Here is a 14,739-nt window from a genome sequence, read left to right as displayed (position 1 = left end):
ACTTTTTATATTTGGTTTAAACATTTATTACATGAATATACAACACATTTATTACAAAATTACTTTACTTTTACATAACAAGAGATCATAGTACATATATAAAATACTCATGTCACCTATAAACATACAGCAACATAGTGACAATAATTTAAATTATGAACTTTGTGATGCATGCCAGTGTTTTTTCATCCAAAGAATAGCCTATTTGGTTTTAGAGTCAAAAGGGAATGCACATGGTTCAGTTCTTGGGTGTTTGGAAGTATCAGCACTTTTATAACCATAATGTATATGCGGTAATAACTAGTATCAGTAGTCTAACAGATTAGCTATGCAACACATAACCCATATGCCACTTTTCACTTATGTCTTCAGAAGTTCTGTAATTACAGTCTGTCACTTACAGTTTTTATAAATGATTACACTTTATTGAATTACTAACAATGAATGACATTTATAACTTTGATGAATATTCACATCTTATTTTTTTTAAATATGTATTATATAAACACAGGCATTGGAAGTGGGATTCAATGATTACACATGAAAAACAGCCACAATAATAAATGTACAGGGTATACACAAAAGAATGGTGCTGTTTCAAAAGTTAATAAAAAATGTATTTCTCACCTTACACGGGCACAACATACCCGTGTAAGGAGAGAAATATTTTTTTTTATTAACTTTTGAAACTGCACCATTCTTTTGTGTATACCTTGTATAATGTTATGCTACAGCTTGTTTTATAAAACAATCCACTTTACACTCTTGCACCAATCTAAAATGGATTTTAAATAAGCATATGTGAATTCATTCTGAGCCCAAAACTGTGTAGGCATATTTCTAATTTCCCACTCTAGCTAATCATTAATTTCTGCAAGTTGTAGATTATCTAGGTTTACAATGATTCTGTGATTACAAAACTAATGATAATAGCCCTTTTCAGACAACAATTCATTGTTCCTGCAATGAGAATATGCAAAGATAAATTTATTGGAGTAACCACCTACATATGGTATAACTACTGTCAAATTTTAAGTGTCTATTGAATGATCACCTGTATTAATTTGTGGATGGATGTGATTAATTTTTCATAAAGAACTCCTAAAACTGTGTGTTTAATGGGTAATTTTGGATTTTAATTTGTAGTAATACTGTATAAATAAAAGGGTGGTTCACATATTCTTGTTTTAGTTATATAAGATGGATGTTTACAGTTTAGCTTTGTCCATGATTATCTGTAGTGACAAAAGAATTAACAACAGTAATAACAATGATATTATGCCAGAGGGTTTTTTCAAATCAAAGTATAAGAAAAACAAAAAGGAAGTGTCTGAAGATAGACTGGTTAAAATTGGAGTTGTAACAGGTTATATTTTTCAGTCTGGGGCTCTTGTATTCGGGCTCTCTTCAGTCCATTTACCTTGTCTTAAACAAGAGAGGCCCCTTAGAGCAGAATATTTTATGTAAGTGTTTCATTGAACATTTATAAAAATCAATGTAGAAATAAAAATAAGAGTGGTGCAATAATGCTTACCACTTTTATGCATGTTAAAAACAATGTAGTTGAGCAAGGGCTGGATAACTAGCATTGTACTGTAAGAAGAGATTAGCTCTCAAGCACTACAAAACTGATGACTTCATTACAGTATATATCATGGCAGTGAATTAGTTTTCTTGTAAATGCTGTACAAACCTGTACTACTTCTTTTCTTCAGCGTCAAACAGGAACCCACAGTAGCATGTACAAACATTGGACCAGACTCGAGAGCCCTCACACAAGTGTCCACAGAAGACGCAGGAGACATGGACTGTTACGGATTGGTGGTGGATGTGGTTGCTGCTGCTGTTTTTGCAGAAGTTTCTCATGTCAGGACTCATTCTCCTTTAAAGGATTCCTTCTCATCTGACAAACACAGAGGTTCTGAATGTAACTCAGAGCAATGGACATGTTTGTAAGTACAAGACAAGAAGAATTGTCACTGTAGCAGGAAAACCCATATATTCACCAGTGTCCTTGGTGGTTAAATGTCTGACTGACCAGATTTGAAGGTTCATCACCATAAGACTCTTTGAATGCATAGATTCTACACTAGATGCTGTTGCAAGCTATATTAGAGGTTACTTGATACATCATACCAATTTATTATTTTTATATTTAAAAATGCCTTACATAGCAGAGAGACTTGGGGCACACTTAACAACATGAAACTGATTTTCTGATTGGAAATGCAGTCTTGAAATGGAGATATCTTGTTTCCTCTGTATTTTGTAAAGATATAAATTTAGGAGTTGGAAATAACTACACAAGTCCTGATCATTATTAGGGTATAAATGACCTCAGAAATCATTTAAGATCATGGCAATATTGAGTATCTGTGTGTGTGTGTGTGTGTGATAAAAGGTGTTTGTTATGCATATGGAGAATACAAGAAATGCATATAAAATTTTGGTTAGAAAACCTGAAGGGAGGAGATGCTTGGAAGATGTATGGAAATGGAGTGAGAGGGATACAGACTGAATGTTTATTGAATCACTGAAATCAATCCTGCAGCTTACAACTAAATCCCTTGAAAGACATTGTATAGAATCTTATCATTTAGCTTTGTGAGTCTCATACATGAGGTTTAAAAATAACATGCTCAGTCCTCCATCATCCCTTTCTTTTTTATTCTAAATAAACAATAGTAGGGCTGTGTATGTATTTATCTTTGGGTGTGCATGTATATTAATTTCCAGTGGACACAAATAATTGTTGTTGTGATCACAAAAACAGGGTTTGATTACTACCTTCTTTGTAAACAACATGCAGATTTTCACTCTTTTGTCTCATTTCAAAAGTCCTACCTCTCTTATATTGCAGACAGTGCTCAAACTACTTGTTATTATACTTTAATTATCCCACTATCATTTGTTAACAAATAAGGGTATTGAAAAAATGTAATCAACACCACAGAAAACCCAAAGACTGAATGTTGGTAGGCCTACTGATATCTTATAAAGTCAAGGAAAATAATATAACAGCTTTCACACAGATTTTGAAAAAATAATTAAATGTGAAACAATTGATAACATGTTTATTTTACAATGTCAAACGTATAAAGGGCACTGAATAATGATTCTAAATTCATTTCAGTAGATGTATCAAATTAAAGTATAAAACTCTTAAACACTGTAAAGCAGGCATTTTACAAGTACATTCATATACAACATCAATTGAAGAAATTTTAACATTCAGTTCAGGGAATATTCTAACATGATCATTTACCTATTTTTGTGTATATTTTCATGCAGTACAGATTTACAATACATGAAAATTGTCAAGAATAATCTCAAAATTTAGTCACTTGGCCTGTAATTGTATATATAATTTATAGGATGTAACAATTATTGTATAAAATTCAACTTGCCTATCTACAATGGGTCAGTAGTTATCATAAAAGTGAAAAGACATTTAATGACAGATATACTGAGTATTACTACAGGTCTTTTATTAAAATGATAAAATTCACATAGTTTCAAACCCTGGAAATGGTTAAATGTCAGCACATACAACTAACTGCCTATGAATACTTCTTTTCAGTCTTTGCTAGGATGATGATACCCATTGGTTAGCAACAATGGGACAGTGGTTTTCTTACTTGAAGTGGGACGCAGCTAAGCCATGACCTAGAAGTTGGCATGTCTCCCGTCAGCTGCCAGGTGTCACTATCAGCAGAGTAGCACTCTATTGTGTCATGATAACGATCCCAACCCTCCTCACCACCCAGTACGAAAATGCAACGGTCTATGACTGCTACTCCTGAAATAAAAAGAAGTGACTAATTGGGTAATGGTCTCTAGTGAGATATACAAACAGTGAATTCATCTTTCTCAGTACTAAAAAGGGAGTTCAAAAGTGTATTCTGTAACATTTTCATGAAAACATGATTAGACATGAAGATGGTTGTCCTCTGGGTTGTTGCACTGTACTAACAAAAACACCAAGTTTCAATAGAGCAAGCTAATTTTCATCAAAGAAGGTATCAGAAATCTATTTCACAATGGAACTTGATTTCTGTTTGTTAATTTGTATTTCATAATCTTCTTCAGACACATTTATATGAGGAACAAGAATGGGCGGAGGTGGGAGTCGGTAATTGAAACATTAATTTGGTGTGTCATTAACACTTCAGTATACAAAGACGGGGTCCGCAGTGGCCGCGCGGTCTGAGGCGTGGGTCTTCTGCCACTTGGTCGCTGGGACCGTGGGTTTGAATCCCACTCAAGCCATGGATGTTTGTCTGCATTTTTCTGAGTTGTGCTGTCCTGTGTACAGGTAGAGGCCTTGCGACGGGCTGATCCCTCGTCCAAGGTGTCCTACCGAATGTCTATAGATCAAGCCAATGAAAAGTTGGGACCCGCAGTGCTCAGGCACTTGAAGAATGGATCGTTCCCAGTATCCCAGTATACAAAGACTGTTGACATCTCTGGATAACTGAAAATCAGTACATTATAAATTGCAGATCATCATTTTTGTTACGTGGAAGCAGTAGAGAGACTGGTGCATCAGATATTGGCAGCAAACAGTCCAGACATAATCACCAAGAGAACTGTCAAATCAATGGAGTTGAAAGTCCTAAGGTTCCAGGTAACTGCCACAGATTTGTCAAGTAAGTGGTAGTTCTGCATTGTGAACAGAATTTGGGCTTGTTGAGGCAGACTGATGAGCGTTTAATTGTTGAATAGGTGCACAGGAGTTAGATTCTTGACTTGAGTGGGGACAGTAAACATTTATGTAATATTCTTACTACAGAAGTGTTGTCTTATTATTTTTATTTCTAAGTTCCATCTGAGGAAAATATGCAATTCCACACTTCTTAATCCCACAAACATGGACAGTTTTGTGAATGAATATGTGTAGTGGCAGCTAGTTTTCATGAACAGCACTAAACCTTAACAACAAAGAACCTAGACACGCCTCATGCCTACAGTAGACAATGAGATGCTGCAATCTGTTGGTCTAAGTCGGAACTATTGAAGAAGGTAGATTTAATATATCTAAATGCACGTTGCAAAGATCATGTGAGGTTATGTGTATTCTGGTATGGTATACACTTTCCAAACATGTTTATCTAATAAAATTCTGTGTCCTTACCGCTGTTATTTTTGTGATATGTACCTGGCCTGTACCTCCTTTCACGCATGGAAGCCTTGAACTCCCATGTATTCGACTGGACATCGTAACGTTCAATCTTGTTGGTGTTTTCTGTTGAAGCATGCCATCCTCCTGCCAATGAAAAAATAGATGGGTCACTTTCTCTTCTTTAATCCTCTAATCATTTGTGCTCTTCACCAAATACTGATCACATCAAGAAGGATGAAACAGGCAGAGCATGCAGCACACATCAGGAAGTGAGAAATGCATGCAGAATTTTGTTCTGAAAGGCTGAAGGGAAGATCACTCAGACATAAGCATAAGTGAGAGATTAACATTAAAATGGACTTTATGGCAATAGAGTTAGAGGGGTGAAATGGATTCAGCTGACTCAGTCATGAGCCTTCACGTTTCATAAAATATGGGGAATTTCTTGATTGGCTTAGCATACCATTAGTTTCACAAGAAGGACTGTACTCTGTAAAGTTAATTAATCCCTGAACCATTACATTTTGAGGTTTCTCAAGCGCACAATATTATGGTTATTTTACCAACAACATAGATGTAACCATCCAAAACACAGGCTGCTGAACCACTGCGGGGAATCAGCATCGGTGCCAGTTCTGTCCAGGTGTTGTTACGAGGGTCATACCTCTGTACCAGCTCAATTCCATCTCCATCCTCTAGAACTGCTCCACCTGACATACAGTTGAAAATGGTTCATAAACATTCAGCTAAAAGTCTATAGATTATGTACATGTCATATTTGTATGATTTTGTCCTCTTATACACTACATGAAAGAGCGTAAGTTATTGCTAGCTGGTAGGTTTCACTATGCATTCATCCCCTCTTCAGTCTTTACCATGACTATCTTGTTCCTGTAGCCTTATTACTATGATTGTTCCAATTTAAAAAATATTTTGTAAAAACTATGTCACTTCCCAATTAAATAAATTGAATATTATATACCTTCACAAAACTGTGGACTTCAAGCATCCTTTAATTTATTGATTAATAAGATTTTTTGTTTTTGAGTTGTTTGGCTCTTACATGGTCCTACTCCTCGTGGAAACCCCCAGTTATTGCAGAGATATTGATTACTAAAATTACATTTATTCCTTAGCAACTGGAAATGAGAACTTGAAAGAGTAAATAAATGTTAGGAATATATGGAACAATTTTTATTTCATTGCTGAAATAGTAAAAAAATTATATGCATGCTAGACCCCGATAACCAACAGGATAGCAAATGCAGAACATTTTCAAACCTCTAACAATACATGTTCCAGAAATTGAAATATAAAAAAGCTAGTATACAGGAGTGTTTATAAAAATTATTATAATCCGTGGATTAGTTTAAAAGTGTTTTGACATTTCATACCAGTAACATATAGCATCCCGTCATGAGCTACAACAGCTGGACTAGTAACCGCCATCTTCATTGGTGCAATGATGTGCCATGAGTTGGTGTCAGGATCATAACGCTCCACTGAATCAAGACGAAATGAACCTTCCCAGCCACCCACAGCATATACACTACCATCCAGCATTGCCAATCCTGAAGGACCAAACAGGCTACAGTAAGTCTCTGATGTGTTTCATTGCTGTAAAGTAGATTACTAATACATCTCAAATGCTCACCCAATTCTGAACGTGGCACCAACATGGGTGCCATCTCCTGCCACACATCCAGTATTGGGTCATAGCGCCACATGGAACGAGAGGCACTGCCATCCGGAAATTCGCCACCAGCTAGGTACAGCGTGTTCTTCCCTGATGCTACTAATCCATGTTTGCTAAATAGGCAAAATACACTTGACATCATTGAACATGTGTATGTAGGAAATGTAAGTTCTATGATCAGTATTTCATGCAAAGTCCATCAGAACCACAATGACAGGAAGCTGTATAAAGAGGATTCCATATTTTGTAAATTTCACTAGATATTATTAAGATGATCAAATCTAGGACAATGAGATATTTTACAATACCTGACAGCAAATGGCAGACAAGCAAGTGTATGCCACTGATGAGACACAGGATCGTAACATTCAACAGACCTTAGTACCACCTTGTCATCTTCTCCTCCCACTGCAACTATTACCTGCACATTTATTTTTACACACATAGAACCATGAAAAGTATACAGACAATATATTAGGTAGAAGATTAAAAGACAAACATATAATTCTGAATGAGCTGACTATTCCTATAACTTACATATTTTAATTGCTATGCTATTTGATAAAACAAGATTCATGCCATCAGAAACAAACTATCAATATTCTAGTAACAGATACTGCCTGTAGATAAATGTTGATCAAAGAAAATGTATTTTCCCCTAAGATAACATGCATATTACAATACAAATTAATGTTACGGCACCACTAATTCAGACCACTCAATAGAAGTGTCAGAGCATTTGCAAATTTTATCTGATAACTGGCGATGAAAATATTTCGATAGACCTAAACCTCTGTGTACATAAAATTTGTAGAAAATTTAGTATGTATGTTTTGTCAATGCCCTATGTCCCTGTATACTTTAGTTCTAGATATTTATTATGAAGCTAATGATATCCATTGAAAATGTTAACATTAATTTTATAAGTTACACAGTCAGACGGAAATGAAGAAACATTAATAAAAATTAATAACACATTTCCATCATGGTTATACATCATTTCATAGAAATAAAGATTTCATTCATTGATCATTTACAAGGGGCATTTCTGAAGCTCCCTATATGTGATATATACAAAAATCAATAGAAACTATATATTGCAACACACTTGCATTTGTCCCTTAGTTATCTCAATTACGGCATCAAAACTGATAGATTTCTCTCATTGATAAGGCACATAACTGCAGCACTGTGTCCAAACACATCTGTACTTGACTGGTTAAAATATTATACATTACTAATCTTTTCAAAACAATCTAGAGCCATTTTGTGTTCAACTGACTTGTATCAAAAGCTCTGGGCTTCATATACCTGTATGGTACCAGCACTGTTACGGTGTCTGGTACGGGGAGACTGCAGCTCAGGACGTCTGTCTGGAAGCAAGTGATACATCTTGGCTTCCTCTACCAGGTGTCGACATTCAGAAGACTGGCGCACTACTGCCTGACTTTCCACACAGTCATGCAGGAAGTAGGGGCTCAGTAGAGGCAAGCGGACATGCTCTAACACCTGCACATAGGGTACAAGTGATTTATAATAAAGCATTTGCATGTAGTTATAATAAAAAAATATTTAAGAATTTTTTTTATTTAGTACAGTAATATTTTTTGGGTACTCTTTGAAGACATTTCCTTCTTCTACATAACTGGTCCTTTCTAAATTAATGATTTACATTTCAGGAAAATACGATGTTTATAAAAAAAATATAGATAAGTTAAAAATATGTATTGAAAATATAATTAACTACTCAAAAATGAGATGTGCTTGAAATAGCTTTGGAGAATAGAGTCAGTGACGACTCTGATTCCTCTTTAAATATACTGAAGAGTGTTTATTCCTTATATTTGTTTCATTTTATGAGGAATACAAGTTTCAAGTAAACTTATTTTTGAGGCATAAATAGTACAATTTAATAATGTGTTACTGAACACATGGAAACATTAACATTTTTGTTCCTCATACACTGCAATTCTACACATATGATTAAACACTCTGTAGCTCATATAAATACAACAATTTACTGTTTTAATTAGTTTGCTTCCAGAAGATCAGTTCTTATTTGGATGAATTTTGCTCATTTGTAGGTCCTTTAGTCTCTATCCAAGAGGCACTGCGTTCAGGTGATATACTTCTTGAGGAAGACATCTGTGGTACTCTTCAGACTACATACAGGATATGAAAGATTATTTACTTCACTGTTGGGCCATCTCCAAAATCAATATAGGTATGAACTCCCAACTGTCTCTTACTGGGACACAAGGTTAACGAAACACACTCGAGAGACTCAGCATTAGTAACCAATGAACCACCAGCTTTATTTTTGTCATGGAGTAATGGAAACACTTTTGTTCTTGTTCAGTATTTCTGAATTAAAATTGTCTCTGATTTAAAGCTTAAGGGATCTGATGTGTATATTAGAATTATATTAAATTTGAAGCTACGCAAATTTACCAGGCTTTTTCCTCCCTTTTTCCCCTAGGTGCTAATGCACAGTCTTTTATGTGTGCATTTCTCTATCTTACTTATATAATTTATACAATTAACTGTATCTTTTAACATACACACCTTATGAAAGTCAGTTCTGCGTTGCTCAGGATCATGGTTGAACCATCGTGTAACAGCCTGGAATACAATCTCCTCACGCTCTACCTGCAGGTCATCACTGCTTATAAATTCCATCAACTTGATTGACGGTAAGCCTAGGAACTCATCTCCATGACTAACATCCCAGAAATTCCTGCAGGTAAATGAGAACTACAGGAAGACTTCAGACATTATTACGAATTAACAATATTTTTCAGTCCATATATGACAAAGAGATTAAATGTGGAGATCATATACTGCAAAATGCATTCTTTAAATTCAGCAAATTTCACTTGCCTTGTTGTTCATCAGATGCAGATACAAATTTCCTGTACCAAAATTATTCACACTGCAGTCAGAAATGATGGTTCTGTGTATTTAGCTCACATATCACAGAATTTTTTAATTTTAATCTGTATATCATACAAAATCCATATCTTACAAAACATACTAATTTGATGGTGATAAAGTTTTTAGAAAGCCAATAAAGTTCATATAAAGTACATATTAAAATGCCACCAGTATGGACCAAATTTTATATTCACATGACTCATTTTACTATAGACCTCCAATGTTGTTGTTGTTGCTCCTTGGCTCTACAACCCAGTTGTGGGTTTTCGGAGGTTTCTTGGTCTTTTGAAGTGTGCATTTGTGAGTAATGAGTGATCAGTCCACTGATTCTGCACAATTTCTACTCAATCCTGATTTGACTGCCAGAGCCATCTAGTAATGAATCAGGAGACTTGGATGAGAAAAGGCCGCCGAATTTTGCTTACGAAACATCTCGTTCATGCTCATAAGGTTCTTTTACATGCCGTAAATCTAAGACATGGGACCGCCGGCTTTACTTCCCCTCCAAAGGAAGTTGTGCTACAGATTTTTATCACCCTTAAAAATCCACTGACCTCGGTCGGGTTTGAACCTACAAACCTTGGGTCCAGTGGCGAGCACGCTACTAACCACTGGTCCATCGAGGGCGACATGGATCTCCAATATCAAATTTAATTAGAATCCATTGAGTAGTTTCTGAGATTAGACAAGACTTGTACATATGAGTTCACTCAGAGTACTTATGTAAGAACACATCATAAAATGTCTTGTGAACACACACAGTTTGCTACAACAATAGCAGCAGTTATTACTATTGTGAGTGTCATTTTATTATTGAATATGTGGATAAGACCCACAAACAGGGATGGAGAGGTTACACAACTGTACATAAATTAGAATTTTATGTTTAATAAAACCCAAGATAAATCAGTAACATGTCAAGTACTTTGAACTGAAATAATGGCTGCATGTGCTTTTGACATGTTGCATTTATTCATTGGTCAATTAATTCAATTAACTTTTGTACAAATATTTCATAGCTTGTGATTTGACAGCTGGATTAAAAAGGGAAATCATTCTCTAACCAATCACTCTTCTTCATATCCAGTGTGCTTCATACACTGTTCTAAAATAATGTGATTTACAAGAGATATATAATTTATTTATTTATTTACTGCAGGAAGAAAACTGGATTTACAAGGAGATGGGCAGAACAGGAAACCCACTAATTCTGGATAAGTATGAGAACAGAATCAGTTTCAGGAGCAGCTTCTTCAACAGAATAATCACCAGTAGACCAATTACTAGTCTTGAGGAACACCAAACTCAGCCCAAGGCTTTGGTCCTGACCGCGCAGGCAGTATGTTCCTCTGAAATGTTACCAACATAGCCCACTCCCATTTAGCACAAGCAACCAAAAAATTACAAGTGTTTAAGAATTAATACATTTAAAAAATGTTGTGTATGTTTCTTTCCTATTAAGTACTTCATTTATGAAACTTATATCATGGTTTAAGTTCCTGAACAATGAATAATAACTAACTTTAGTGTGTATTGCCCTGCCCTCTTCTGAAGTTCAGTGCAGGCGTGTGCTTCAGCAAAGCAGTGAATACCAACACAGTTGTTTGTATCCATATGTTGCTCCAAGAACATACAGGTTGCAGCCATCACAGGTATCACCTGCAGGAGGCTAGCAGCCGACAGAAGTGACTGGACATTAGATTGAGTGATAACCACTGTGCTAGTATAGGCATATTCAAGCAATAATGCCATCATTGCTGACTCAATACCATTCACTGCTACAACTGACTGTTGGGATTCCGCCAGTTTGTTTGTGAACATGGCCTGAAATGAAATTCATACTTTTCCTTAATATATACACGAGTAAATTTGCACAGTTATATTTTGCTTCTAATGAAAAATATCAGAAACTGGAGGAAAAATATAGGAGTTCTGACAAAATTTTGAAGGTTCAACATAAGAAAAAGTATCATACTAAGACTTCAGTCCAATCCACATCACAACAACATATGAAAGGAGATATCCATACTGGAGCTCCACCTGCATTCTTTACACCTTATCATTCTGAAGGTTCCTAGCTCCTTCAAATAGCTTTTATGAGCACGTTAACAAAATTAAACATAACTGAATCCACTTCCATTGAACACACTCAAGATATTTCTAATTTCATAAATATAATTTTAAATTGTTAAAATCTGTATTTATTTGTCACTTATACGAGGGGCGTCCCAAAAGTAAGTTTCCCTGGGGCCGTTTACAGAAACAAAACACAATTTCATGGAAATATTTATTGCAACAGATACAGCAAGTGTCCAGCTATTTTTCAACATATTCGCCACCGGAATTGAGACATTGGTCATACCGTGGGACCAACTTTTGAATACCTGTGTCGTAGAAGTCTGCCGCCTGGGATTGGAACCACTGTGTGACAACCATCTCCGCCTCTCTGTCATTCTCAAAACGCTGACGCTGACCGGACAGGAATTTCTTGAGGTGTAGGAAAAGATGGAAATCACTGGGAGCGAGGTCCGGGCTGTAGGGTGAATGATTAAACACCTCCCAGCTGAACTCCTGCAGGAGACTTGCTGTCCGTCGAGCCGTGTGCGGCCTAGCGTTATCACTCACCGCACTTCACAGTCGGCGGGAGCTGGAATAAGAACCTCCATCTTCAACAGCTGCAACGATGCTACTGTGAGAACGCGGGAAGTACCGTTAGTGCATGCGCCATGCTACGTCATTGCTCTATCACGTACGCACAGTCGCTTCGCGCAATATAAGGTTTGCTAGCTGTGGGACGAGTGGGAAACTTACTTTGAGGACGCGCCTCGTATAATAAGTGTGCCTTCTGTCCTATCCAAAGAGACAAATGTAGGATCTTGGGCAACTTCATCAGTACTCCTTATCAGACCTACTTTTTTTACAACTGGAAATTAAATTGGCTGAAGTATTATAAATAAAATGTACAGACTAAAAAATCAAGAAGAAACTCACCTTAAAATATGGGCTAAGTGAGGCCAAAACATTTCTGTGAGCTGGAAATTTTACTCCATCAACAGATAATGTTACGTCACAGAAATGACCTTCCTTTCTTAATTCATTTAAGCCCAACAGGACCTGCCAAGATAGCAAATGCACATGAACCAATAATTCATTTTGATGTACCTTTATAATGTTGAAACCAGTTGGACTGAGTAAATTATAATGGTGTGTGGTGCACCTAACAGAGAATGAGGTTCCTACAGTGACAAGTCTTCTGGGATGTATCACATAGTCTGATAGGTAACTGACCAGCATTTCAAAGAAGCTTATTGCCTCCATTACAGTGCAACATCTCAGAAGACAGTCATCTTCACGTGTTCCTTAGAATTAGCCATTAGGAATAATAACAATACAACTCAATATAAAGGAAAAATTCGGTGAATGCCATCTACATCTATGCTAAAAAGAATCAAAATATTATTTATATAACACATAGAATTGATTATTACACTTCAAACAATAATCTTAGATTATCCTAGCTGAGTTCAGTATGTCTGTGCACTTTATTCTGTGTTGATTTTTGTACTGTAGAGAAAGTACAATTTCACTTTCATTTCTGGCCCTTCCTCACAAAACACTGTTAAGAGTCTTACAAAACTTACTTGGAAGAATAGCATTTTATGATCTTATCATCCATGGCACAAGAAGCTAATTTACCTTTTGAGAATGCCCTGGTTCAACAAATTTATATTCATCAGCAGCAGGTCCATAAGGAATGTCAGCTGCTGAACTTGAGTCGCTGTCAATACTTGGTTTGCGTTGCCTACTGTTGTAAGGCAACCTATTAGTTGGTACACTGTTTTCACCTCCTAAAATAGATTGACCTATCGGTGCTAATAACATTTTTACCTGTTGTCAACGGAGATACTCTGATTCATATGAAGATATTTGCTTATTTTGTCAAAACAATACACTATGATTCTTAACTCATCATATGTCAATACAAGGTTAAACCCGACCCAATCAGTTTATGGGTGGACCACACCAAACTGTAAAGAGAATACCTTTCTGTGCACTTAAGCATAATTATATGATAATGAAAACAGGCGTTATTATGCAGTTTACATATTTGTTTATTAAGAGAGAATTGGGAACAACCACTCAAGATTGAAACAACTTGACTGCAACTGGATGAGATGGCAGCACTAACACTAGAGAATACAAGACGCATCGATCATCACTGACAATTTCTATGTGCCGTCTACTCTTAACAGAACATAAACATGGGGTGTCATGTAAATAACAAGTGAAAACTGGTTAAGACTGGTCATTGCACTACCGTCTCATTTAAAAAGTAAACTTTGTGTGGTTACTTCAGTCTCAGTTAATTGAAATTATTTTGGTGATTGTTATGTACTTTCAAGGTTTTGTTATATATCACGTGATTTCCTTTTTCTGTGTCGCCGAAGTGGAAACATCTAGAATTGTAATGTTAATATCTACAAAATTCGGTAAGCTTTTAGGTTACCAGAATTTTAGGACAATTGAATAGTTGCCAAATGCCTAATATATAGTTAAAATAACCAATATGTTGGGGGACTAGCTCTGAATTGTGTTTCAATAATTGTTTATGATTATTTTTGTAGGTTTTAAGATGATTATCAATTTGAATATTTTGAAATTTTATTATTTATATTATTCTAGGTCGGGCAATTCGTCGAAATAACTTTAAATAAATATATAATTACAGTCCATATAAAAATACATTTTGCAACATATATTTGAATACTAAATTTAAGTTCCCTTTGTAGCCCATACAAGAACAAGTAACGAACTGTGCAAAGATTAGTTTAGTTTTGTTGTGTTCAATTACTTCAATGTTCTGACAAAATTGTAATAAGCTTAAATGTTGTATAACATATTAAGAAAGGAACGTCGCAGACGAAAAAAGTGGACAGCGCTACTGCTTCGTAATCGAGAAGCCTTCGCCTCCACGTAAATTCCAGGA

The 14,739-nt window shown here is 35.8% G+C and overlaps 2 protein-coding genes across 5 annotated transcripts in view; one reads left to right on the top strand and one right to left on the bottom strand.

The window, feature by feature from the left end:
• On the bottom strand, positions 1-13,957 carry LOC110829869 (kelch-like protein 24). 4 transcript variants are annotated; one of them, XM_087350200.1, is made up of 13 exons: positions 13,641-13,957; positions 13,449-13,557; positions 12,744-12,866; positions 11,275-11,576; positions 9,384-9,555; positions 8,130-8,327; positions 7,127-7,239; positions 6,777-6,931; positions 6,517-6,693; positions 5,686-5,832; positions 5,135-5,266; positions 3,639-3,799; positions 1-1,903 (listed from the first exon to the last, which is right to left on the bottom strand). In XM_087350200.1, exons 1-13 carry the CDS (start codon positions 13,667-13,669, stop codon positions 1,868-1,870), a joined length of 1,854 nt encoding a protein of 617 aa, XP_087206326.1. In that variant the 5' UTR covers positions 13,670-13,957; the 3' UTR covers positions 1-1,867. The 4 variants fall into 4 exon arrangements, with proteins under 4 accessions (XP_087206326.1, XP_087206324.1, XP_087206325.1 ...); XM_087350198.1 differs by having other exon boundaries at positions 13,449-13,957; XM_087350199.1 differs by having other exon boundaries at positions 5,159-5,266; positions 13,449-13,957.
• Positions 13,958-14,151: 194 nt separating this feature from the next.
• elg1 (enhanced level of genomic instability 1) overlaps positions 14,152-14,739 on the top strand; it is a 51,881-nt gene continuing 51,293 nt past the window's right edge. Inside the window, exon 1 of the mRNA XM_087350191.1 lies at positions 14,152-14,242. The gene's annotated coding sequence lies outside the window, so the exon portion shown is untranslated. The remainder of the gene's footprint in view (positions 14,243-14,739) is intronic.

Source organism: Zootermopsis nevadensis, unplaced genomic scaffold, assembly GCF_977971745.1.
Source record: "Zootermopsis nevadensis isolate Lab colony 2312 unplaced genomic scaffold, Znev_1.0 Znev_ptg000017l, whole genome shotgun sequence".
Classification (NCBI taxonomy): domain Eukaryota; kingdom Metazoa; phylum Arthropoda; class Insecta; order Blattodea; family Termopsidae; genus Zootermopsis; species Zootermopsis nevadensis.
This window is presented reverse-complemented; position numbering and strand designations above follow the sequence as displayed.

Coding starts and splice junctions, on each gene's coding strand:
- LOC110829869 (XM_087350198.1), bottom strand. CDS start 13,634: ATGTTATTAGCACCGATAGGTCAATCTATTTTAGGAGGTGAAAACAGT. Junction 8,328..9,383: donor GCAGAACTGACTTTCATAAG/GTGTGTATGTTA, acceptor CCCTATGTGCAG/GTGTTAGAGCATGTCCGCTT. Junction 3,800..5,134: donor ATATCACAAAAATAACAGCG/GTAAGGACACAG, acceptor TTTTTATTTCAG/GAGTAGCAGTCATAGACCGT.